Source organism: Arachis stenosperma, chromosome 6 (assembly GCF_014773155.1).
Source record: "Arachis stenosperma cultivar V10309 chromosome 6, arast.V10309.gnm1.PFL2, whole genome shotgun sequence".
NCBI classification, from domain to species: domain Eukaryota; kingdom Viridiplantae; phylum Streptophyta; class Magnoliopsida; order Fabales; family Fabaceae; genus Arachis; species Arachis stenosperma.
The window spans coordinates 132,123,275-132,149,798 of record NC_080382.1 but is presented as its reverse complement, the minus strand read 5'-3'; the positions used below and the strand labels follow the sequence as shown (position 1 = coordinate 132,149,798).

Here is a 26,524-nt window from a genome sequence, read left to right as displayed (position 1 = left end):
ATACACCCTATCATGCTTCAAACTGCCTGACTCGTTACTTCAGAAAATTCAAGGTATCCTAGCTCGATTTTGGTGGGGTCAGAATGGAGAGGATCGGAGGATTAGCTGGGTCAGCTGGGACATGTTGACTAGACCGAAACTAGAGGGAGGACTGGGATTTAAGAATCTAAAGGCACAAAACCTGGCACTGCTTGGCAAACAATGCTGGAGAATAGCAACACAGCCTAATTCAATATTGGCTAGAATCCTAAAAGGCAAGTATTTTCGATATACAGATATTATGAGAGCAGAGGTAGGGAACTTACCATCTTGGGGCTGGCGAAGTATTCTGGAAGGGAGAAAAGTCACCGAGAAAGGCTTAATCTGGCAAATAGGTCCTGCTTCTGAGGTGAATATCTTCTCTGATCCATGGATCCCGCCTCAGCAACAATTTACCCCTCCCCTTAGGTTAAACTCCTTTGCCACAAATCAACCTGTCTCACGGGTCAGCCACCTGATGCACGAAAACAACGAGTGGAATCAACAACTTATTTCCTCAATTTTTCCACCAGCCATCACCCAGCAAATCTTAGCAATTAAAATTGGGGAACAGAGGGATAAGATTACTTGGTTGTTCCATAAATCTGGTAGATATGAAGTCTCTTCTGGCTACAGAATAGCCTATTCGTTCAGCCATGAACCAACTGAGCTGTATCCCCACCTCCAGCAAAGACAAGGGATTTGGCGTGACCTATGGAAGATTAAAGCCCCACCAAAGATCCTCATTTTCCTCTGGCGTGCTCAGCATGAAAGGCTACCGACTATGGACCAGCTTCACCGAAGGATCCCTTCAAGACTGGCTACCTGCCCGCAGTGTCACGCAGCCACGGAAACCATCACACATTGTCTATTCGCTTGTGAGAAAGCTAAAGAAGTGTGGAACATGAGCCCTTACCGTGGTATTACTGCTGGGGAAGAGGAAAATCTGTTCTTCAATTGTTGGGAGGCGAAGAAGAAGCACTTGATTCTCAACCCAACTGATGAGCTAAATCTAGCTTCATTAGGGATTTACTGCTGGTGTATTTGGCGGTCTCGCAATGATCACGTATTTAGACAGGATGCCACGACTCCCCAAGAAGTGGATGGCCTCGCGAGGAAGATGATTAGCTGGGTCTCCACAGCTACCAATGAACCCCACTTCTGAAGTGGGTATTCTTTTATCTTATCTCTCTGTACTGCAACTTTAAATTATTGCTCTATATGTCTGAGCCATAGAGAGGTTACTGCCTCTCTCTTCTTTTGTCGTTACTAAGTCTCATTTGGACACTGTACCTTTTTTGCTGAAAGGAATAAAATTCTTCATTTCTTTAGAAAAAAAAATTTAATTAATAACATTAAATTAGGATGTAGTATATTTTTATTTAATTAGTGATTGTTTATGTTGTTTAAGAAAATTATCATTTACTTACCATTTTCCTATCAAAATACGTGGCAAGTCACCAACTAATTCCATATTAATTAATAGCATATAAGTGATACTTTCATACTTTGGGGCAGAAGCACGATGCATGAAGAGATTTCTGGAGAGAAAAAGCGTGAAACGTGTTAATAAGGAAGAAGCGCTAGAACCTTAGAATGTACACGCAGCCTCAAATGTCATATACGTGTCCATCATGCACATGCACCATGTGGTTTTCGCCGATCCTGTTCCTACTTCCTACAAGAAAGGATCTTTCTACTTTGATATTAATAATCATCGTAACAACAATAAAACATGTCAGAAACAAATTAATAAACACAAGATGGCAAAAGCAGTGAAGCCGCAAGACCCAAATGCAAAGTTCTATACCCTCTTGAGTGGTCACAGCATGCCAGCCGTTGGATTAGGAACATGGAAAACTGGCTCACAAGCCTCTGATTCTGTTTTCACTGCCATTGCTGAGGTAAGTACCTACCTATCTCTTTTCCCTGATCCATTTGAACTTAGCACACGTAATAGCATTAAGATAATTAAATCGTTTGGATTTGATTGAAATTATTAATTACTGATGTTAAAAATTAGGTGCTAAGATATATAAAATAAGATTGTAAGTATTATAGCATTGTCCTTACATATCCTAGAACATTTATTTAGTGATGAATTAAGCTTTCCAAGAAATGAATTAAGTTTTGGTATTGTTTTCGTGTTCACATATATTAATGTAAAAAGAAAGAATAAGAACAAAAAATCAAACTTATGCAGAGTAGATAAAGCAATAAAGAGAATGAATCAAATTCTTTATTAGACAGAATCCCAAAAATATTGGTATCTTGCATTGCAATACTAGATTTTTATGGAACAAATCAGTGTTACACGATTTGAATTAAGATCATCTAAACTTCAATTTGGAAATTCTTTCTAAAAACCAAATCATCACACTTAGCTAGAGTTCGAATTCATGTGAAGCTAAGTCTTATATGATCTCACCTTTGTTTGCAGGCTGGTTATAGACATATAGACACTGCTGCACAATATGGAGTCCAAGAAGATGTATGTTAATTACTACTCTGAATTTTTCAGTTCATTCATATATTGATCTTGGTTGTCATCAATATCTATCTATTTACAGGTTGGACATGGACTTCAATCTGCTATGATAGCAGGAGTGGATAGGAAGGATCTCTTTGTCACCTCCAAGTTATGGTATATATATGAAATTGCCACCACTTTGTTTCATTAAGTGAACTCAATTGTCCTGATTAATTACATTACATTAGGCGTTATTTATGTGTGGAATGTGTTGAAAATGGGACCAGATTAAGAAAACTTTGTTTGAAGTAATTGCAAAAATTTTACAAATCCCAAAACTTTTTTAATTACAACGTTACATGCAAATAACATCACTTTTATTCAAGTTCTCAGGACTTTGTGTGTGTGAAATTATAAATTTTGTAGGTGCACTGACTTGACCCCTGAAAGGGTTAGACCTGCCCTTAACAACACCCTTCAAGAACTCCAACTTGACTACCTTGATCTTTACTTGGTAATAATTAAGCTTCTATTGTTATAAGTGATTTGATCAAATTTAAGGGATGAAGAGGAGTATAATTATGTAATATTAACAATAATGCAGATTCATTGGCCATTTCGGTTGAAAGATGGTGCCAGCACACCTCCTAAAGAAGGAGAAGTTTTGGAATTTGACATGGAAGGGGTTTGGAGAGAAATGGAGAAGCTTGTGAAGGAAAACCTTGTTAGAGACATTGGTATCTGCAATTTCACTCTCCAAAAGCTTGATAAGTTAATGAGCATTGCTGAAACAATGCCTTCAGTATGCCAAGTAATAAATCTATGAACAGCCACAATTATCAATTATTGGATGATGCGTTGTCACTTTTGTTCTCATTAACTTTTGAATAATGTTTTGTTGTAGATGGAGATGCATCCCGGGTGGAGAAATGATAAGATGCTAGAGGCTTGCAAGAACAACAACATCCATGTCACTGTAATTAACAAATATCATTAATTGCGTGAATAATCAATTTAAAAGAACAAATGTGATTGAACACTAGTCTCAGTATGAATATTAAACTCTTCAAATTATGTTATTAATTGTGTAATAGGCTTATTCACCACTTGGATCGCAAGATGGAGGAAGAGATTTGATTCACGATCAGTTAGTGGATAGAATAGCGAACAAACTGAACAAAACACCGGGGCAGGTGTTGGTGAAGTGGGCCATTCAGAGAGGGACAAGTGTAATCCCAAAATCTACGCACCCAGAAAGAATGAGAGAGAACATGAGTGTTTTCAATTGGGAGATTCCAGAGCAAGACTTCATCGCTCTCAGCAATATGCCTTCTCAGGTACCCACCAATCATGCTATGAATGTCCGTACTCAAATATCAAAATCATTACATTCAAGTGTATTGATTTATGCAGAGCCGAGTTCTGGATGGTGAAGAACTGTTCGTCAACAAGAGTGCAGGCCCCTTCAGGAGTACCGCTGAAATATGGGACCATGAAGATTAAATAAAAATAAGCGCCTACACTTTGCATCGATGGGGTCTTTGTTTTCTTCTCTTTTGTTTTAAGGTGGCATTTACAGAGTTATTAGAGTTATTAGAAGTAGTATATTTTCATAATTTTGCACATTAAATGTTACAGCCCTCTACAGTTTCTGAGCCACACACCTATGTAAGAGCAACTCCGACGCTGAGTTCTTTTTTTACTTTTTCTGATAAATTTGAGTCTCTAACCGTTGCAGAGAAGTGAAGTAGAGTTTTCACACAGTTTTTAATAGAAATGAGTTTTCAATAGAAATGAGTCTTTCTAAATGGGGACTTGGTATAGCCAATAATAATTTGTGAAATGCCAAGTTATTATTTAAATAAATAATTATATAAAATTTTAATTAATTATATTAAATAATTATATTATAATAAATAATTATATTTTTATTTAATTAATAATTTATATTAATTATTTAAATAATAGTTAAATTATAATTTATTTATTAATAATTATAATAATTAATTAGATTAAATAATTAAATTTTTATTTAATTAATGATCTATATTAATTATTTGTTATAATTAATATTAAATATTATTTATATTATTATTATATTAAATTAGTCGTTGCAAAATTAGTTGTTGGAAATTAAACGTTATTATGTTATCGTTATTTTATTAATAAATTAATATTTTATTATTTTATATATATTATTTAAATACATTTTTATTTTCACACTTTTTACTATTTTTTTGGATTCAAACCAATTCAACTCTTCAATTATTTACAAGTCAACGATCTCAAATTTCAAATTCTCAAGTTTCAAATTAAAATTTCACATTGTCAAATACATTTCAAAATCTAAATTCACAAAATTTTTTTAATTTTAATTTTTAAGTTCTTTATAATAATCAATTTTCTATATTTCAACCGTAAAATCAAAATTCACAAACACCAGTTTGAATTAAAAACTAAAAATGGCCTAATTTAAACTTTTATTTGCGTCGAATTTCTTTTCCTTTGCTAGTTATTAGTATTTTTGAATGAAATATAATTTATATGTATTTTTTTTCTAAATTTGATGATGAAAAATTAGGGCAATTTATCATAATAAATAAATTGTCTTTCAATATTACTAATATACACAATTTGCAAAATAGATACTAAAATGTATTTTTCTATAAACTATGTAAACTATGACAGGAGACTTGTGGTTTACAAATACACGTAAACCGCTACAGGGGTGTCGCGATTTACATTCTAGGCAAAAAAGTATAATCCGCGATAGGGATGTCGCGGTTTATGTGTGAATGAGTAGTGTGCATAAACCGCGACAGGGATTCAGTGGTTTATGCGTGAATGAGCAGTGTGCAAAAACATAAAAATAAACTAAATCCATGATAAATAAAAACATACGTAACACATACATAAATTCATGGAAATATACTAAGTATCATCATATAATACAAAAGTACACGACAAATCAGACATACATAGGTATCATCAATGAAAACATAAAATAAACAGCTACGGCTCCTGCCTGTCCTCATCCTTCTCGTGAGAGTCATCCCCGAATGCGCTTAGGAGATGCAATCCTGTACCACATCGAGCGGCCCGTCTCACTCTGGCTGGCCTCTGGCGCTGCTATGCTGGAGGATCGACGAGCATGCCCACACCATATGAAGATGGAGGTGTTCCTCACATGCTGAACCAACTATCATACGGGTTGCTAGTAGGCCCATTCAGGTCTACATGAAACTGTGGCTGGGGCTGGTACCCCAGAGGGTCAGACATCTGCGTCTAGTACCACTGAATCTTTTCCATATCTAGGCGGTACTCCTGCACAACATCCATCTGGGGCTAGGACTCCGACACCTGATCCTGTGGGGTCTGATGCTGAAAATGCGGAGGGTCGTCATCCCGGATGAGATCTGCAAAGTCGAAATAGAACAGTAAAACACCGACCTGATCGTCCATATCCATCGTGAAAGTCGGGCCCGCCAGGTCATCATACATCTTTTCATGGATCTCATGGTATATCTGGGAGCTCGAAACATGTGTAAAAGGAACCTCCTGGGGCCTTGCCCCTGCCTGCTCAATGGATCCATCACTAGGACCACCAGATGCAACCCCTGATGCACCACCCCGATGCTGAGGATGGCCACGCCGGACATGGTAATCGACATGTCCTACTCCTTCGCCACCAATTGTGTCATCCTGAATCATGTCATCCAGCCGTCGCCACTCTCGGTCTGTAGCCCGGGTACCAATGCATCGTCGCCTCTCCACGCGCCTGTTATCAGGCACGTCTGGCATCGAAACCCTAGAAGGTGCCTGTGATGAACTTTTCTGAACAACATCCTGACTGATCTCCTCGGCCCTAGGATCGGCAATCAAGGAATTTGGCGACAGAAACCTATGGGCCACTCTGTACCACCATTTTAGAAAGTCTGTCGATGGCCTAGGATCAGGCACCCGGGGGATACTCAGAACAGAATTAACCCTGTTCTGCCAACTAAGGTGCCATACCTGATAGTGGCTCGGGAACCATCCGTCCCCACCCCTCCAATTCTTGGCATGGAGCCAGTCTATATTCGAAGCCGGCTTAGGCTCGTGCTGAACGCCACCCAGCTGTAGCAGCACCCTATCCACCTGGTGCCACTCAATAACGGCGAAGTATATCAAACAAGTACATGTGCACCATAACCGACTGTGCTCCTCTGTGAGAATCTCTAGATGAACAACGGCCATCACATCGTGTGAAGTATGAGGCTCCCAAACAATATACAAATGTTGACAGAACACATTTATTAGTACATCAACTAACAAATATATAGTTAATTACTAGATAAAAATGAAAACAAAATGAATAAACTTACATCTTGATCACCTAAGCAGTCCAACGAAAGGCGACACTAGATAACTCTCTCCTCCTTGCGGTCGGAAGTCGGCAAGTAGGTGGCCTACCTGAACGCATACAATGTTATACACGTGTATAAATTGCTAATGAGTTAGTTAACAGGTAGAACCATAATAAAAAAAAAGTTAGAGTTCGAGTCTAACTGTGCAGATATGTATACCTAGAAGCCAATAGAAAAGAATAGGTGTCGAATTCCCGCGGCCTGAGGCTAGGAAACTGCCAAAAAATCCATGACTTCAGTAGCTGCAGGGGGCCTGCCAAGTTTGTCATGTTTCTATTGGCCACCCGACACATGCAACGATATAGCTACAACTGCCCATATCATCAAGCCTCGCCACAAAGGGCAACCACTGTATATGAACCCGATTTTCACTCTTGTCACCGAACAACTGAGTGAAAAGCATAGCATTATAATATAAGCCCGTGCATATATGCGTACAGTGTCCTCTGTAGCATCATTCGACAGCACCCTGAACCTCTCATGAAACAAGGTGAAGTGGACTGTATACTGCTTTACCTTATTCTCTGGTGGAAGCTCACCAAACAGTTCCTGAAATCACTCCCACGCCAGTTTGCCTTCTTCTATAAGCTTCTCAAAATCTATAAGGCACCTGGATATAGGTAAACTATCCACGGGCAGCCCCAACTGGTATGCTACATCCTGCAGCGTAATAATGCACTCTCCAAAAGGCATATGAAAGGTATGCGTCTCAGGACGCCACCTCTCAATGAAAGCGCTGACTAAGGGCTCGTCTAACCAGAACCACCTCGCGTTGAGTCTCGCCAGGTGGTACAAACTAGTCCTCTCCAGATAGGGTACGATCCTGTCATGTAGAGGCATGTTCTGCTGCCTCCGGACACTATAAATACACCTAGTCGGCTGGAGCATGCGACAGAAGAAACCAAACAAATAAAAAATCCAGCACTAATTTAAAGTAATCTAACACAAAAAAATACAATATTAAAGTTTAAACAAGTAACATACCGTTCCTATTTTCTAATCACAAAATTCAATAAAACCTGCATAAATGATTCAAGGCTTAAGGCTTTAATTTAAATTAATTAAATACTAAAATTTATGATTTTAAAATAATAATTTAAATCTAAATTTAAATACCTAAATCACAAGCCTTGGAAAAATATTATATGAAATACATTAACTAAAAATAATCAAACTAACCTCTTCATTTATGCTGCCAGCAACGTACGCAATGCCGTTGAGCCTGTAAAGACTGCGTTCTTCCGCATAGTCCCGGCCCGAACAAGCTCAACCAACCCACAAATTTTTTCTCTCTTTCTCTCTCTAGAAAACCTCTCCTTCTCTCTCTAAAAACCTTATAACAACCACAAATGAATAATCCGCGAGACCCTAAAGCGTATTTATACTAACGCATAAACCGCTGGACCACTGTCGCGGTTTATGCACACTACTCATTCACACATAAACCCCACAGTCCTATTACGGATTATTTTTTTTTGTCTAGAACGTAAACTGCGACACCCTTGTAGCGGTTTACGTGTATTGTAAACCGCGAATCCCCTGTCGCGGTTTACATAGTTTATAAAAAAAATGCATTTTGGTATCCGTTTTGCAAATTATGTATACTGATAATATTGGAAGGCATCTTATTTATTATGGTAAATTGTCCGAAAAATTATAAAACACGGGAGTAAATTTAAAAATTTTAATATAAAAGGATCATATTTTAGATAATCATTTAAATATTTTTTTTGGTGTTTTTTGGGGGTTATATCTTTTCACTAGTTAAAAGCAATGTAGGCAAATGAATTTTTTAAAAAATGATGTATATTTTGTTTAGAAATTATTAAGTTATTAAAAAAATTAATAAAAGAGATTTTTTTATTTTTTAAATATGTTTGATAAAATTTTAATAATAAAAATAAAAATAAAAATATTAAAAAAATAAAAATTATTTTTTAAAAGTTATAATTTATATTTTTAACAAAAAATATTTTCTATATAAAATATTTAAATATAAAATTATTTTTATTTTAATAAATGTTTTTTTAAAAAATCATTTAAAAAATATAAAAGTGAATATATGAAAATTAAATCTATAATATTAAATTGATTAGGTAAAATATATTAGTAAAATGATTGAAATTTAAATCTATTGTATAGTAAAAAAATTTACACGAAAAATTATTAAATTACATAGGATTTTTATTTTATTTTTTAGTTACATATCTTATATAACGAAATTTTAGAAGGACGTTATTACTTATCTCCGTTCTTTGTATTTGTCGTCGGGTAAAATATATTAAATCATCCATCATTAAAAATAACTATGAGAGTTTTTAGCATTAATTATACTCTCCTTTAAGTTTTCACTTTGTTTGGTAATATTTTTGTTTTTTCCTTCCTAATGTTAAAGTGGTTATTTTTTGTTTTTCTTTTATTAAACGTTCCATGCTTCACCAACTACTCCACTCAGTGATTTTTTGTTCATGATGAGTGTTATTTAGATTATTTTTATTAATTTAATGTTGATAATAATTAATTATAATAGAAGTACATAAAAAAATATAAAAAGTATATAAAATTAATTACAAAATAATTTTTTTTATAATAATGGCTATTATATAATAATAAGTACAATGTATATCATTTTTTATTTTTTCAAAATATAAAAGTGTTTATTAACTCTAAATCAAAACTCAAAAAGCATCTTTGAAGCCAATTCTCAACCAATCCATTGACCTTTAATCCTATGGGAGCAAATTCGCTGCCCTATTAGGATTTTGGCATTCGCCATTACACAGAACTGTGCCTTCGCCATGCCAGAACGTATGCATGGACTGTGTTATTTCATGCACAATGTGGATTCTCTCCCCCTACTAATTCCTCCGATAGTTCTCCATTGAAATTTCTGATAATTCTTTTGGAGAACTTTCAGCGTGATTTTTCACTGAAATCTCCAGTGGCGAGAGTCGAGTTAAGAGAGACATCTGCCATTTGAAAAAAAAGAGTAATAATGTTTTACTGCCAAAAAAATTATTTTGTGTTAACTGTATATACTCTTTATGTATTCTTATTATAATTAATTACTATCAATATTAAACTAATAAAAAATTAATCTAAATAATAATGGACTTTCATGAAACAACAACGACGACAGTGATGACGATCTTCTGGCAGAGGTACTTCTTCAGGGCATATAAGCCCTGTTCTGCCACTTTCCATGGCGGCGACATGAGCGGATTACCATCGACACAGAACTTTTGGAGCTTGATGAGGCCAATAATAGAAGGAGGAAAGGAGGTGATCCTCTTGTAGTTGATGTCTTGTTCGATGAGAGGAAAGAAGAGGCCACCGGAGCAAAGGAGATAGCGAAGGTATTAAGACTTAGAATATTAAGTCATTGTTGAGACTATTACGATTTGTTTGTGTATCTGAAACGTCTAATGAATGGGCCTATATAGGGGTGGTAAACAGAGAAGTTCGCCCCGCTGAAATTCCGCCTTTTAGCGGGTTGGCCCGCCCGCCCTGCCTAACTGCGAGCTGGCGGGATAAGCATGCCAAATTTTTTTTTTTTACTATTAACTATTAAATAATATATAATTTCACCATTATTTTAACAAATTTATAATTTCTAAAGGCATAAAAAATTATAATTTTTATATTCACAAATATTAAAGTTTTTGTAATTATAAATATTGTCTCCAAAGTAAAATAAACATAATCCAAAACAATTATAAATATTATCTCCAAAGCAAAATAAACATAATCCAAAACACTCAATTTTCATCTTTATTCTCTTGTAAGTTGGGTTGTGAAAGTTGGGTTTTGCAAAAAAAAATTACGAAAATACCTCCTTACCAAAAAACTTTAAATCCGGCAGGGAAGCCCGCCCCGCCAAAGCTCGCGGTTTAAGCGGTGCGGGTTAGGCGGGTTTTGCTATTTGGTGATCCAAATTTTCTAGGCCGACCCATCTTTTTTGGCGGGTTACGCAGGCCAGTCCGGCAGGTTTATGCCCGTTTGCCACCCCTAGGCCTATATATATCCATTCACACTATTGTAATAGTTAGGCTTTTGACTAATAAGATCACTGATTCCATTTTTCATTTCAACTTTATTTCTATTACCCTTGTTCCAATATGGTATCAAGAGCGGCACCGATTTGGACCTCAAGCTTCTCCACTCTTAATTTTCTTTTCCCTCTTGTTTCTTTTCCTTTCCCATGGCTTCCACCTCTAATCAAACCCAGGAAAATTCCCTTTTTTCCCATGGCTTCCACCTTTAATCAAATCCAGGAAAAATTTTTTTTTTCATTGCTAACAAATTAACTAAAAATTCTTTTCTTCCATGAAAATAAATTGCTTTGTCCACAATTTTCTCTAAAAAATTTGAAAATCATCTCGATGAAACCGAAATCCCAACCCAATTCACCACAGAAGCTAACAAAGCTGTTGAAAATGAATCCATCACCTATCAAGCATGGATTGAAAAAGATTATGCGATCCAGACTTGGCTGTTGTTTTCAATGGATATTTCTTTTCAAAATATGGTTGGATGCACTCGAGTTCATCAAAATTGAGATTGTCTCAACACATACTTTGCGACTCACATCAAATCCCGCATCAAACAACTCAAGACCCAATTAAAATTCATCAAGAAACTCACCCTTCCTGCCACTAAATATCTCCTTCAAATAAAAAAGATTGTAGACCATCTTGCTACAGTTGGTTCTACCCTTACAATTGTTGAATAGGTTGATGCTATTCTTGAGGGTTTGAACTCTGACTACAAAGTCTTCTACACTTTTGTTTTTGACAGAAAAGAACCATGGACCATTCTCAAACTTGAAGCATTCCTCATAACACAAGATGAAATGCAAGAACAACTTACCAAAAAAGAAACACCATTAGTTCAAGCGAATCTCACCCAAACTCAAATTCCAGGTAACAATTTTACCTCTCCAAACTGACAAGCATCGTTTTTCACATCTCAAAATTTTGGTCGAGGCAATGGTGGGCGTCGAGGCAAAGGAGGACGGTTTTTTCATGGAGGGCGCAATTCTTGGCAAACCCCAAATCGAATTCAATGTCAACTTTGTGGTCAATTAGGTCATGGAGTTTGGCAGTGTTATTTCCGATTTGATCAGAATTTTAATAACTCTTTTCATTCTTCTCAATGATCTCAGCCGCCACCTTCTCCATCAACCTCCTTTCACAATCCTCAAGCCCTAATTGCCACACCCTCTTCTGTTCAAGATAATGCCTGGTACCCAAATTCTGCATCTTCAAACAATCTCACTCATGATAAACAAAATTTAATTTCTAGCTCCGAATATAGTGGTTCAAATAATGTCTCCATTGATGATGGAACAAGTATTCGGATCAAGCATATTGGTAACTATACTCTAACTTCACCCTCTTCTAATATTCAATTTGCCTTACTTAATTTATTACATGTTTCCAACATTGCTAAAAATTTTATCAGTGTTCAAAAGTTTGTTGAGGACAATCGAGTGTATTTTGAATTCCGTGCACATTATTGTTGTGTTAGATCTTCTCATTCTAAACAAATCCTTTTGCATGGTTCTGAAACTAATGGTATTTACAAATTTCATAATGTGAATGTCCCTGGCACTATTTCTCTCGATGCACCAAAAGCCTGTTATACTAACACTGTCTCTCATGATCTTTGGCATAAACGCCTTGCTCATGCCTCTTCTAGAATTATTGTCTTAGCTCTCCAACATGTCTCCATTCCTTATTCTAATAATATCACTGCTACATCTCTTTGTGATGCATGTTGCAAGGCCAAAAGTCATCAACTTCCTCATTTTTCGTCTCATCACTCTTACACTCATCCCCTTGAACTCATCTTTGTTGATCTTTGGGGTCCCTCTCCTGTCCCTTCTTCATCCGGTTTTCGATATTATTTGTCTATTGTTGATGCATATTCTAGCTACACTTTCATTTTTATACTTTTCAATAAGTCCCAAACCATCACTGCCTTCAAACAATATAAGGTTTTCAATGAAAATCTCACTGGATACTCTATTAAATGCATTCAAACAGATAATGGAGGAGAATTTACATCTCATGCTTTTAACCTCGAGCATCACACATAGACTCTCCTATCCTTATTCTCATCCTCAAAATGGTAACGTCGAACGAAAAATAGTCACATAACTGAGTTAGGCTTAGCCATGCTTGCTAATGCCTCTTTCCCACTCAAATTTTGGCTTGATGCTTTCACTAGCGCCACATACATTATTAATTGTCTTCCATCTCCATCTCTTAGTAATAAATCTCCCTTTGAGCTCTTTTATCACCAAATTCCTGATTACACTTTTCTTCGTGTTTTTGGATGTCTTTGCAATCCTTCTCTTCGCTGTTACAATAAATATAAACTTGAACATAGATTCAAATCCTGTGTTTTCCTTGGTTATGCCACCAACCACAAAGTTTATAAGTGTTTGGCTTCGGATGGCAAAATTTATGTCTCCCTTCATGTTCATTTTGATGAAATCACTTATCCTTGTCATTCACTTTTTTCTGATCATTCATCCAATTCGTTATCCTCTCTTCAATCCACTCCTCTTTCTTGTCCAATCATTCCTGCCACAACTTATTCTGTTCTTCATCCTCTTTTTTTACCCACTTTACCATTACCCTCTCGTACTACTCTCTCCTCCCCTCTTCTTCATGTTCATCTAAGTCAGCCACACCTATTTTTTCTAACATTCCTATCACTGGAATTGATGTCCCTGTCCCTTTACCCATCCTCAATAATCCACCTCCTCTAAACACTCATCCTATGCAAACACGTGCCAAATCCGGTATCACAAAACTTAAAGTCCTCTGTACTACTCTTCATTCTCAAGCTAATTTATCTATCATTCCCTCTAATGTTGATCAAGCCATGCAATCTCCAGAGTGGAAAGCTGCAATGCTGGAAGAGTATAATGCTCTTCTTAAAAATCGAACTTGGAAAATTGTTAACCCACCTCCTAATGCCACTGTTATTGGCTATCGGTGGCTTTTCACCATCAAGCAAAACCCAGATGGCACTATTAAATAGCACAAAGCACACCTTGTTGCCAAAGAATTTCACCAAAAAGAGGATCTAGATTTTAATCAAGTGTTTAGCCCCGTAGTTAAACCAGCCACTATACGTATTCTCCTCACTTTGGCTCTGTCCAAAGGTTGGCACATTCGCCAATGTGACTTCAATAATGCATTCCTTAATGGTAAATTAGATAAAGATGTTTTTATGATTCAACCACCTGGCTTCACATCTTTTAATCCACATGTTGTTTGCAAGCTTCATAAGGCCCTTTATGGCCTTAAACAGGCACCTCGTGCCTGTTTCACCACACTCACAAATATTCTTCACAATTTTAATTTTTATCACACAAAATCTTATCACTCCCTTTTTATTCGCACTACACCTACTAACACTAATTACATACTTGTTTATGTTGATGATATTCTTCTTACAAGGACTGACCAAGCCACAATTAATCATCTTATTTCTCAACTAAATGCTGTCTTTTCTCTTAAAGATTTAGGCACTTTACATGATTTTTTTGGCATTGAAACTACTTTCTTATCTAACTCTCATATTGTTTTGTCTCAATCCAAGTATATTAAAGACCTTCTTACAAGGGCAGGGATACTTAATGCCAAACCCATGCTCACCCCTAAGGCTACGACACTCAAATTGAGTAATCAGGGTGATGATATCTTTGATGACCCAACGTTGTATCGTTCCATCGTTGGGGGCCTCCAATATGCATCTATTACTCTCCCTAAAATATCATACTCAGCAAACAAAATTAGTTAAGATATGAACAGAGCAGTGAAACGTATGTTGCGTTATCTTGTTGGATCACTGCATCATGGTTTGGAGTTCTTTTCTAATTCAGAATTGTGCTTAATTGCCTATAGTGATTCTGATTGGGCTAATAATTTGGATGCCAGAAAATCCACATCTGAATTCTGTGTCTACTTGGGGACCAACCTAATTTCTTGGAGCAATAAGAAGCAAATCAAGGTGAGCCGCTGCCGCACCGAAGTCAAGTTTCGCAGCATTGCCTCAACCATGGAAGAACTTCCCTGGCTTCAGACATTGCTCGATGAACTTCATATTCGTGCCTCTCATCCTCCTGTAATCTTTTGCGACAACCTAAGTACCTGTCTCTTGGCTGCTAATCCTGTCCTCCATGGACGATCCAAACACTTTGCCCTTGACATGTCTTTTATTCGGAAATGGTTAGCAAATAAGCAACTCTTTGTCAATCACATCCCCTCTTCAACTCAAGTCACTAACATCCTTACGAAGCCTCTTCCAGAAACTAGCTTCAACTTCTTCAAATCTAAACTTAGAGTGCTCTCGTCTGACTCACCTCTAAGTTTGAGGGAGAATATTAAGACTTAGAATATTAAGTCATTGTTGAGACCATTACTATTTGTTTGTGTATCCGAAACACTTAGTGATTGGTCCTATATATATCCATCCACAATATTGTAAGTTAGGCTTTTGACTAATAAAATCACTGATTTCATTTTTCATTTCAACTTTCTTTCTATTACCCTTGTTCCAATAGGAGGAAGTGGAAGTTCTGGTTCATGTTGAGGGTTTTGAGGTTGACAAGATTTTCGAGGTCGTCAGAGAGGAAGCGGAGGCAGTTGAGGTAGATGTCGAGGACCTTGAGAGAGGTGAAGTGTGAGGTGGAGCATGGAAGGAAGATGAGCTTGTCCGAGTTCACTGATAGCTTATTCAGCTTTCTCAGTTCCAAACCAATGATTTCTAGAAGCTGTATCAGTTTGTTGAAGTGTTGGCGTTTAGTTCAAGACCTTAAGCTTACAGAGGCCGCCAATGGAATTCGGTAGGCTTCTAAGCTGGTTCGAGTGCACGTCCAACACCACTAACTTCACCACATCAGTGTCGATAACTGCCACATAAGATTTTTTCGTCAAATTTGGTCGAGGGATATGATAGAGGGGCCACGATGGCTCACTTTGGGACAAACAGGGCAGCATGGGTGTATTTTTTTTTTACAAGAATTGCTGTCCTAATTTAAAATGGACAAAGATCGAGTTGGGTGTTCACTCTATAATATTACTCAATGTAGATCCATATGAAAATTAAAATTCTTTGAGAAAATCTTAGTATAGAAAATAATAACACTTAAATTTGTAAATTCGGTGTTATATATTTATGATTAAAAATTAAAAATATCTAAATTAATTTTTAATAAATTTTATATCAGATATTTTAAATTTTGTAAAAAATAGATTTTATTATTTTAGAAATTTTCAAAAATTACTCTCTTCAGATAATTGTAGTTTTTAATTAAATTTGTAATATTTAATAATAAATTTTTAATAAATTTTATTACAAAATAGATAAATTTTAAAATATTATTATAGACATGAATTTTTTCAAAAAAAAAATCAATCTGTTTGATAGAAATAATTTTAAAATGTTTTTAAAGAACAAAAACTTATTCGAGAATATATTGTTGGAATTAGATTTTTTTTTTCAGAGACTTATTTAAATATTTAAATTTTTTAGAGGCTTATTTAAATATTTGATCTGTATTTACTTAGTGTGTATATTTGATGGTTAAATTTATTGAATAATTGGTGTAACCAGCTAACTAGTTAATCTGTATTTACTTAGTGTATTTGATGGTTAAATATGTGTTAGATGTGTAATAATTGGTGTAACCAGCTAACTAGAGTGGCTAAATTTGTATCGTTCCGGACACTTGAAAAGACTACGAGGAAAAAGAAAATGAGAATATAAAATATACCCGATGACTAAAATCAATATTGAAACAGGAGGATTTGAAAATAGGAAGGGGAAGCAGCATCCCGTCCGCCGTGCGCGGTTGACATTTGTACGACAGGCGGCGAATCCTAATCCTAATTTGAGGGGAATAAAAATAAAGGAAAAAAAGAAAACAGAAGCGTAGTGTTTGACACGTGAGAGCGCCTCCTGTTTGACAGAAATGGATACCAAATCCCAATAGGAGGATGTGGCTTACACGCCCTCAAGTCTCCAAGTAAGCTGCTTCGCCTTCTTTCACCCTTCAAGTTTCAACCTCACTTCATTTCCTCTCACCTAATCCATCCATCCCTCCCTCCCCTCACCTTCTAAATAAATAAAAAAGAGAACACACACACACGGACAGAAACCAAAGACATGGATACAGTCCTGTGTGATGAACTCCTTCAAGAGATTTTCCAGAGGCTACCCCCATCATCCTCGTATTCGGTCTCCCTTGTCTGCAAGCGCTGGCTCTTCCTCTACCGTTCTTCTACAACCTCGCTCTCTCTTCGTCTCATCCCTCACCCCAACCTCTTCCCTTCCCTTTCCTCTCTCCTCTCCCAACACCCTTCCCTCTCTTCCCTCTCTCTCCTCTCCTCCTCTGACCCTTCCCCTTCCACCACCTCCCACCTTCTTTCTCTCGTCTCCAATTCCTGCTTTTCCCCCACCCTTCTCCACCTCAGATTCCTCGCCGGCCCTCTTTCTCTCCCTTCCCTCTCTTCCCTCTCCAAATCCTGCACCCGTTTGACTTCCCTATTTGTTACCCTCCCCAGGCCTATTACCCTCACCTGGCTCCTCTCTTTCCCTTGCTTGAGGGACTTGTCGATCGTTTTGTCCTCAGACGATTCACTTGATGGCGGTTGGGTGAGTGATCACGATTCTTTTGCTGTTTCGGATTCTAATTTGGGTCTGGAGAGTCTCTGTCTTGTCGGAATCCGTGGAGATGACTGGGGAATCGGTTGGCTATGGAGGAGCTGCAAGAATCTGAGGCGGTTACAGCTTCGGAGCTGCCAAGGTATCGGTGGTTCTTATTCTTCCTTCGGTCAATCCTTGCAGGGTCTCCAAGAACTTGAGCTCAGAACTTGCAGGACTGTGGTTGACATGGTTCTCTTGAAGCTTTCAGAGAATTGCATCTCTCTGAACTCGCTATTGGTCTATGACGGTGGAAGCAGGGAGGGTTTGCTTCATTTTTTTACTCATTGTAGATCCAATCTTCGAAAAATCGATCTTCGTTTGCCACTCGACCTCGACAACAGCCACCTCTTCGCGGTGGCTGCGAATTTCAGAGGCCTTGTAACTCTCAGGCTTCAGAGCTGTTGCCTTGTCACCGGAGAAGGACTAAAGGCTCTTGCGATCGCGGCGGCGAGTAACGGGCTTGAGGAACTGGCGCTGATAAATTGTGATGTTGTGGAAAGAGAGCATGGGTTGCTTGCAACATTGGGGCAGCATTTGAGGGCTTTGAGGAAACTGGACTTGTCCCACAGCGAGATGCTGATCGACAAGGAACTCATTTCGATGTTGGTTTCTTGCGTGAATTTGATTGAGTTGCGGCTGAGAGGGTGTAAGAGACTCACTGGTGCGGCTATGGTTTCCATCCTTAGGAGCTGCAAGAGGCTCGAGACTGTAGATATTGTACATTGTTTTGGGATTGAATCTGAGGCTATTGAGATGTTCATGAAGAATTCTCCTCGTTTGAGAAGAATACAGGTTGAAGAATATAAGCTTTCTGACGCTGCGAGAATGTGGGCATCGAATAAATTCATTCAAGTTGTTGTTTGATTTGGCCTTGTGGATGTTGCAAGAAGAAGCAAGTGTATGTTTTTCTGATTTTAAAATAAACAGGTATACATCACACTTCTGAACGTTGTATTTGTATAGTGTTTACTTTTTCTGTAATTTGTGTTCACTCGTTGAATGTTGATACCAATTATGTATATGACTTGTAATCTCATTCTGTGGGTTTGTGTGGATACAATCATATTGCGTTATGCTTCATTTTGGTGCACACTGTACAATACAATCATATTCGTTAACTCTCTAAGAATTGTTTCGGAAGAGGGATTTATTTGCTTATTGGTTGGGGAATGTTTAATTTAGATAGGTCTGTCGAATGAGTTAAAGTTGTAAAGGGGTCTTTTTATGCAAGTACGTAAATGTCTGAAATTGCAAAGGGTCCCTTTATCAATTCATCTTCCACCACGTTGCAGACCCAATCCTTTTACTCTGCTGGCTGACCCAATCATGAACACCTAGACTGTTTCTGGATTTGAGAACAAGACAAAATAGAATTAGACACAATTGACTAAGATACAAAATTTAGTGTTTTCTATTTTGTTTGACGATAAATTATAACAAATTATGAAAGTTTAATTTTTTTTTTATACAAAAAATTTAGGAAGCAAAATATAATGATAAAAATATAATTATAAAAATTTGATAAAAAGTATGGAAAAAAAATAAAAAATAAGTTGTGTTTTGTTAGAGTTTTTAAAAAGAATACAAAATATATTAATTCAATGTTTTTAGATATATTATCTGTGTCAAATATAATTTTGTTTTCCTGTATTCTTGTCTAAGTATCCTTGTAAACAAAGGCAGTCCTAGTGTCTGTAAAGAAGCCCATGACGACCACAAATATGCAGCAAGGGTAGTAAATCAAATTCCAATCTAATCTCACTATGTTCTTAAAACTGTTTGTAGTTAGTATTGTCCTTAATTCTAATTTGGTTCTCCATCTTTGATTTCATTCTAATTTTAGAAGTTTAGTGTGTTTTTCATTGTTAGTAGTTAGGGCTGCAACATGGAATTGAATGCTTATAGCCAATCCTTTGTTGAAGGATGTTTTCTTAATACACAGTTGAGTTTTGGGTTTTGTTTTTAATTTTAGATCATTGTAGAAGAAATTACATTTTTGTGCGTTGTCTCCTAATTTTGCAGGCAACGGTTGTCCAATTGTTTGTTTCTGTTACATTTATTTATTTTGAAACCACTTTTATGCAAATATTCTTGCTCAATTTCGCTGGCAACAGCAGAATTTTAATAAAAATATATTATTCCTCAATTTTGTTGGCATTGTTTGCGAAATTATGGTAAAAAGAAAATCTTCTCCAAATTCGATAGAGGGTGCAAATTAAATTATTCCTTAATTTCGCTGACTGTCTACGATTTTGAGATAATACACAAAAATGTTCCTTTTATAATGATTTAAAATAAAAAATAAGGAATTCTTTTAAATTGAATAAGAAAGGCCATTAGTTCTGATATCGTTTTCTATGGTACTACTCTTGCATAATAATTGAAGAGTCGATTATTGGTTATGGAGTCTCTTCACAAATCCTAACTGGCTGTCGTTTCTCTGCACTAGTCTTGTAGCTACGCAGAAGCAGCAGCTACACGTGCAATGGCTCTTGATGGAGCTGACAAGACTAAGTTTTCTTTCAAGAAGAGAATGCTCATAAATCTTTTTGCGCATAACAGGGGATGAATCTTTCGTAAAATCCAGCTATATAAAGCAACTGGAGTGAAAAAAGCATCACATTTTCCTCCAAATATCATGGAAGAATACAATAGAATATATAACAAAGGAAGAAAATAGGAAATTCTTGTCGAATTGCAATATTGCATCGCAGTGACTAAACACGACACAGTGGACTAAAAGTTTGTCTAGGAGACCTATCAGCATAAGTTGCGCAATTCTTTTTTTTTTTCTCTTTTAAATGTGAAAATTCTGTCGTTTATATGAACAGCCAAATGAATGTGAAAAGTAGCAAAGAGCTCTACAAATCATGGCTGACGAATTCCCTTTGACTTGGTAGTAAACTAGATGGTAGTTAACCAGTACAGATATGCATATCCAGTATAAACACTAGAATGGTCTCCAAATTATTTATCACGTATATTTTTATAGAAAAATTTTTAGGTGTGAGCAATTTTTAGTATTTTTTGTCATTATTTGATTAATATAAATATTAAATTGTCATTTTATTAATAATGTAAGTACAAATTGTATTGATTCATGACTTCAAGAACTTAATTAGGATTTTCACCATTTTTTTTCTTTAATAGAGAATAAATGTTCTTTTTTGACTTTGTAAACTTTAATTTCAAGAGGTCAAGTAGTGTTCATTGATTTTTTTTATCATGACAGGTATAGGATATATTTAGAGATATGCAAATTCTCTTCCTTGCATTTTGATGACAATAAAGCACTAAATAGGAACCAATTGTCTTGCAAATCAGCACGATTTCACCAGACCAAGTGTCTTGGGCCTTATGTATTCTATATCATTGATTTGAAAATAGCTTTAAGAAGGTTTGAGTTCCCATATATGATTAGAACATGTAATCGAAAAATAGAACTAAACCAAATCGATTTTAATTGATTTGGTTTAGTTTGGTTGATCTCGATAAAAAAATCAAACCAAAAAATTAATACAAAATTAAATTGGATGAATTTAAAAAAAAAAAAAACCGAATAAAATCACAAATCGAACACCTTTATTCACTAAACCTTCAAATTAATGACTATTTAATTGGTCTAGCAATTATAAACCTTTGAAGCATATAATGATATAATCACAAATTCAAATTTGTAAATCTTTCTATGTTTTTTGTAAAATTTGTGTATTATGTGTTTTAATGCTTGTCTTTTGTGATCATGCATTTTTGCTCTTTTTTCTATATTGTTCATCTTGTGAATATGTATTGTGCTAAAGTTATATTGGGGTAGAACTTAGAACGAAGGGAATGTGACAAGCGATGTGTTTTCACAGACGACGCCATTGTTTAAAAGTGTTTTTGCTCTTCTAAGTTTATGAGTTACCTGAATAAAATTGTAGAGAGTAGGTTGGAGACACGATGTTGCCGCCATCCTCCTATTTTGAATTCGTCATTCCCAATGCTGGAGTGTTCTTGCAAGGACTCCTACGCTCAAGTTATATTAGCATGGGTCATCGCAAAAGAAACGAAGTTAGAGATCATACCTTAGTGCACATATTTGGTAGTGCATATATTATGAGGTTATGATGTTATGAGCTTCTCTCATGTGAGTTGCTCTTTTTATGAGTTACTCTCATCATAAGATGCTTGATGTTTTATTGTGGTCTCTCTTCGTATGATGCATTAGGCTTATATATAGTCAATGTTATAACATTCTCCTTTAATAGTAGAATGATGGTCATAATGTAACAATTAACCTCATAAAATTGAGTTATTAGACATTAAAATGAGTTATGAGGAGTTAGTACTCTCTTTGTAACTTTATTTGGAATCCAAAAGAATACTTAATCATCAAATCGGTTCTTTAGATCTTCTTATACTATAGAATCTGGTTTAGTATTGGACTTATAGAAATATTCCAGAATAGTTAGCTTAAAAAACTTTTATTATGGTGAAAAACACAATCTAAATAATTTCTACACCGATTTACATCTTGAAATAAAGATCTTATTTCTAAAAAATGTATTTTTCATAATACATCTTTAAATCATCTTTATAATCTAATTCATTAGTGATCAATCTTAGTTAGCCTGAAAAAGCTTGAAACAAGAATATCTAAAATTTTTAGATCACTTTAGTTATCTAAGTCAAAATGGTACTTGAGAAGACTCATTTAAAAATATCTAATATTATTATATCTGTAGTGTTTTAAGTCAAGCTTATCTTGAGAAAGCTTTGGACAATAATATTTGATAGTTCTTAAATTAGTTGTGATCTGAGTCAATCTTTGCTTGAGAAGATATTAGAAAAGAATATCTTGTGAACACTTATTCAAATAGCTAGCAAACTCTTACTTTAGTTGAAGACTGAACATAAGTATTGTTAGCCGAATTAATATATATCCTTGTGTACTTTTTAACTCTATATCTCTTAGTTTATTTTGTTGAATAGCACATGTACCTTAGGCAGCATTTGGTTTGGTATACCTATCCATCACAATATAGATATGAAAGTATACGCGAATACATGTATAGTGTTTGTTTATTAAGACAAAAATTATGAAAGATATGATCATACACAAACACCCATTAAAAATATGTATTTTGTATCTTTCTAAAATACTGTTACTCAAATTTTTAATTTGAGATACTAATTCTTTTACAATTTTATCTTTCTATTCTCCTTTACTACGCTGGTTTGGAGCTACGATGATACTGCCCCCAACTTCTCCTGGGCAATTCGTGTTTTCCAAAGAGAGCGTTCCCTCTGCCGCACCCTTTCTCATGTGCCTCTGTTCTTCTTCCTTTTCAAGATTTTTGCAGATGAAAAACAACGACAGATCTATAGTTCTACCTCTTCATTTATCGTCTCAACCTCTGTAATCTGAGTTTATTTTTTTTATTTTTATCTTTTATTGAAAAAACTAAATCTGTGTATTTTTTCATTTGAGTTGAAATTGAAATTTTTGTTATTATTATACATATTGGATTGTAGTTTAAATCACATTTTTGTAATTTCTAGGTTTGGCGTAAAAGTGGTGGTAGTTTTGGATAATTCTAAAAGAAGAACTAGAAACGTAGAAGTGATTATGGTGATACTAAAATAATAAAGGTAAAATTGAAATTTCAGTATAATAATAAATTGTGTATTCTGTCTTGTCTAACTTATTAAATATAATATAAAATTAGTGTTTTTTTATATCTATATATGTATATATATTTTTGTGTATCTATATCTATATCTCATTTATGTTGAGACAACAATCAAACACGGCCTTAAAAACTACTTTGGAAGCCGTTCTTAGTGTACTACATACCTGAGGAGTTGTTTTACAGGTTTTTCTTTAACTTTCTTTAAAATTTAACTAATGTCTTTTGTAATTCACAATCCAAAGACTTAATACGCTTTCTTAAGTTTATGTTTTCAGAAACATATATCTTGGTAGGATCAGCCTCCCTTTTCATGCATTTTTAAGTCACTTCACTATCAAGTTTAATCGTGCGTGGGAATAGACTACTAGCACATGGTGACAAGGAATCTGAAGAGTTTGAAATTTTCATTCATATTTGGCTTGTCGAGTAACACCTGATAAACCTACTGCCTAGAATCTGACACTACTACTAATTCAACCATAGTAAAATTTCCTCTCGAACGATCAAACTAATGAACATTCATGGTGTTTATGTTCTTCAATTTGAACTCAATGACCTTAATCATTATTTGTGATAATTCACATGCTCGCTTTCAAGTTCTGCTTGAGTCTCCAACCTGTCACTTGCATATATTGGAAGATTCTGCATGGCGTTTGATACAACATTAATGAAATATTTGTGTCATCCATCCAAGCCTACTCCCCTCGTCACAATATCGAGCCTAGTGTTCCCTAGGCATTTCGTCAAGCCACTACATAATAGCAAATTCCTTTTCCCTCGGCCGATTGAAGTAGTGAGTGGATTCCCTGTTTTATTTTGAATATGCTGCATTAATAAGTATCTTTTATAAGTTTTTGTTTTTAAAGTGTTTTATGAAGTTGGCAGTAATGTTTCATGCACAAAAGACATGGTAAGCATTGGGTTTCTGCCAACCAATTCTATCAACGCTCCATGCAAAATCAGTTGACTTGTACTTTTCATAAATCACTAACATGCTCGATTAAGGCATGTCCTGTTGGATGAGGTAAGTCATGAAACGACTAGGCTTCCTTCGTCTCTTCCTTGTCAACTGCAAATGCCACTGACAATATCTTGTCATACAAGTAGATTCTGTTGATGGAGATAAGTGGTTTACTATTCACATAAGAAAAAATATCCAAAACACTCAATAAAACATAACATTAGTTTTTTTTTTTTTTTTTTTGGTTAAGGAGGCATATGATATGCCACTCAACCAAGCCTCCAACCACAAACATAACATTGGTTTGATCGATGAGTCTCCATTGCATACAACCATTTTGCTTTGGAGGCCAAACTTTTTTGTTGGATGCTTTGTACTAATACTTACAGAACTCTGATACCAATGATCGAATTTTCTTCAACCACGGTGAAGATGGCTTAAACAATGACTTTAAAGTCCAACTATCGATGGTCCTGCTGTTACTCAATAAGGAAAAATATACTCAAAAGTAGGTGAATTGAATAATAAAATTAATGATAAATTTTTGCCTAAAAGAAACTTATCTCAACTTTTCATATGCTTGTAGGCGAATACTAAATTTAAACCACGTACTAATATTTTTTGCACTATTTAGAATAGAGATAACTTAAATTAAATGTACTTGTACTAATTCTTACGAAAGGCTTGCAAGCTAACCCCAAACACATATGTAGCATTTATTTTCGCAGACAAGACACAGAGACATGAACAACAAATGTTTAAAACGTGTTTGGAGGTAGAGACATGGATATTGAATACATTGTCTTCAGAATATTATTTTATATTTTTGTGTCTATTTTTTTACGAAAGATAATAATGAACACGAAATTTTAAAAGGTGGATACGGACTTTTTTATTAAAAATTTTTTCCTTTCTATTCATAAGTATTTTTTATTATTCTACTATTATCTCTTTTTATTTTTTCTTAATTTTAACTTTTTCTCTACATCGTAGTTCTTACCTTTCTTTTTTTCAAATACTCTCTTTTTTGTTAAAATTTTTTATAATTAATTTATTTCTTTTTATCGTTCATTTTCTTCTCTATTGCATGCGGAATTAATAAAAGCTTAATTCACTTTTTTACTTTATGTTTCTTTATTTATTCTTAATTTTTTTACTTTAATACCATTTTTATCTTATTTTTTATTAAATTAATTTGTATTTAATATAAAAAATTTGAAATCACATGGCTATTTTAGTTATTTCATATAACATTTTAGTTTTGTTCATATCTATTTAAACATAATATAGAACATTATATTAGTGTCTTGTTCATCGCATCAAAAAATAATTTTTAATATCTCCATTCTATTATTTCTGTCTTAGTGTCATGTCCTGCTCTATCTCTAAAAACAAACACAACCACAAAGAATTGTAATTTTTCATACTACTTTGAAACTATAAATCTTTATCTATGTCGAGTTCTTCCCACCAAGATGTCATGAACTTTCTACTATATATCAAGCTTTTGTGGGTGTTTGAAAATTCGCTAAAACCAATGTGTAACAAACTTCAATCTTAAAAATATTAGCTCCGAAATTTTTTTGAAGAAATCACTTCTTTTCAAAAACACTTAAAAGAGCTACAAAACTCTTCCTTTTACAAGATAATATGTGAAAGATAAATCTTAATCTCTCTTGAGCGAGTGTATGATTGGTTGATTGCACATAAAGTTCTACGAGTAACTATATGTTTATCTTTTAAATTGTGAAAAAAATCACTTATAAAACTTAAGAATCAAATAATAGGAGTCTCACACTTTATGGATATTAAGAATGAGTGAGATATGGTCTAAGAAGTCAAAAATTACATATTTTATAACAAAAATATTTTGTATATATAAAAATCAGTCCATTTATATTTTTGTATAAATATATACATTATTTAACTTATATTTAATATATATTTTATATTAATAACTAATTTGAAAACTGATTTTTTTTATAACGAGCAAATTAATTTTTTAAATAATTTTTTTTAAAAAAAAATCACTTTTTCTAAATTTTAACTTCATAGAATTGATTTAATTTAAACCTATAAACTCTATTATATGAAAAGTAAGTCTGAAAACATTTTTGTAAACATAATTTAATTAGTTTCTTTTGCAAAAGATAGATAAACATGGAAAAAGGCAAAAACAAGAACAAGAAACTGACGAGGTTGGGTTTCGTCTGGAGGGAACATAACCATTTATATAAGGAACACCACTTTTTTATTTTTTACTTTTATT

At 34.8% G+C, this 26,524-nt stretch overlaps 2 protein-coding genes and 1 pseudogene across 3 annotated transcripts; 2 read left to right on the top strand and 1 right to left on the bottom strand.

Moving 5' to 3' along the window:
- The first annotated feature begins 1,771 nt into the window (after positions 1-1,771).
- On the top strand, positions 1,772-4,214 carry LOC130936794 (aldose reductase). The gene is made up of 8 exons (XM_057866943.1): positions 1,772-1,922; positions 2,459-2,509; positions 2,589-2,662; positions 2,915-3,002; positions 3,093-3,299; positions 3,393-3,464; positions 3,583-3,825; positions 3,902-4,214. The coding sequence occupies exons 1-8, from the start codon at positions 1,782-1,784 to the stop codon at positions 3,989-3,991; spliced, it is 966 nt and encodes a 321-aa protein (XP_057722926.1). The 5' UTR covers positions 1,772-1,781; the 3' UTR covers positions 3,992-4,214.
- Positions 4,215-9,752: 5,538 nt separating this feature from the next.
- Positions 9,753-15,911, bottom strand: LOC130934656 (plant intracellular Ras-group-related LRR protein 6-like; annotated as a pseudogene).
- Positions 15,912-16,968: 1,057 nt separating this feature from the next.
- Positions 16,969-20,561, top strand: LOC130932811 (F-box/LRR-repeat protein 4). Of its 2 annotated transcripts, XR_009067533.1 has the most exons (2): positions 16,969-18,546; positions 20,069-20,561. XR_009067533.1 is itself a non-coding variant. In XM_057862226.1 (1 exon), the coding sequence occupies exon 1, from the start codon at positions 17,080-17,082 to the stop codon at positions 18,481-18,483; it is 1,404 nt and encodes a 467-aa protein (XP_057718209.1). In that variant the 5' UTR covers positions 16,969-17,079; the 3' UTR covers positions 18,484-18,737. The 2 variants fall into 2 exon arrangements, 1 of the variants encoding a protein (XP_057718209.1); XM_057862226.1 differs by lacking the exon at positions 20,069-20,561 and having other exon boundaries at positions 16,969-18,737.
- Positions 20,562-26,524: the final 5,963 nt, after the last annotated feature.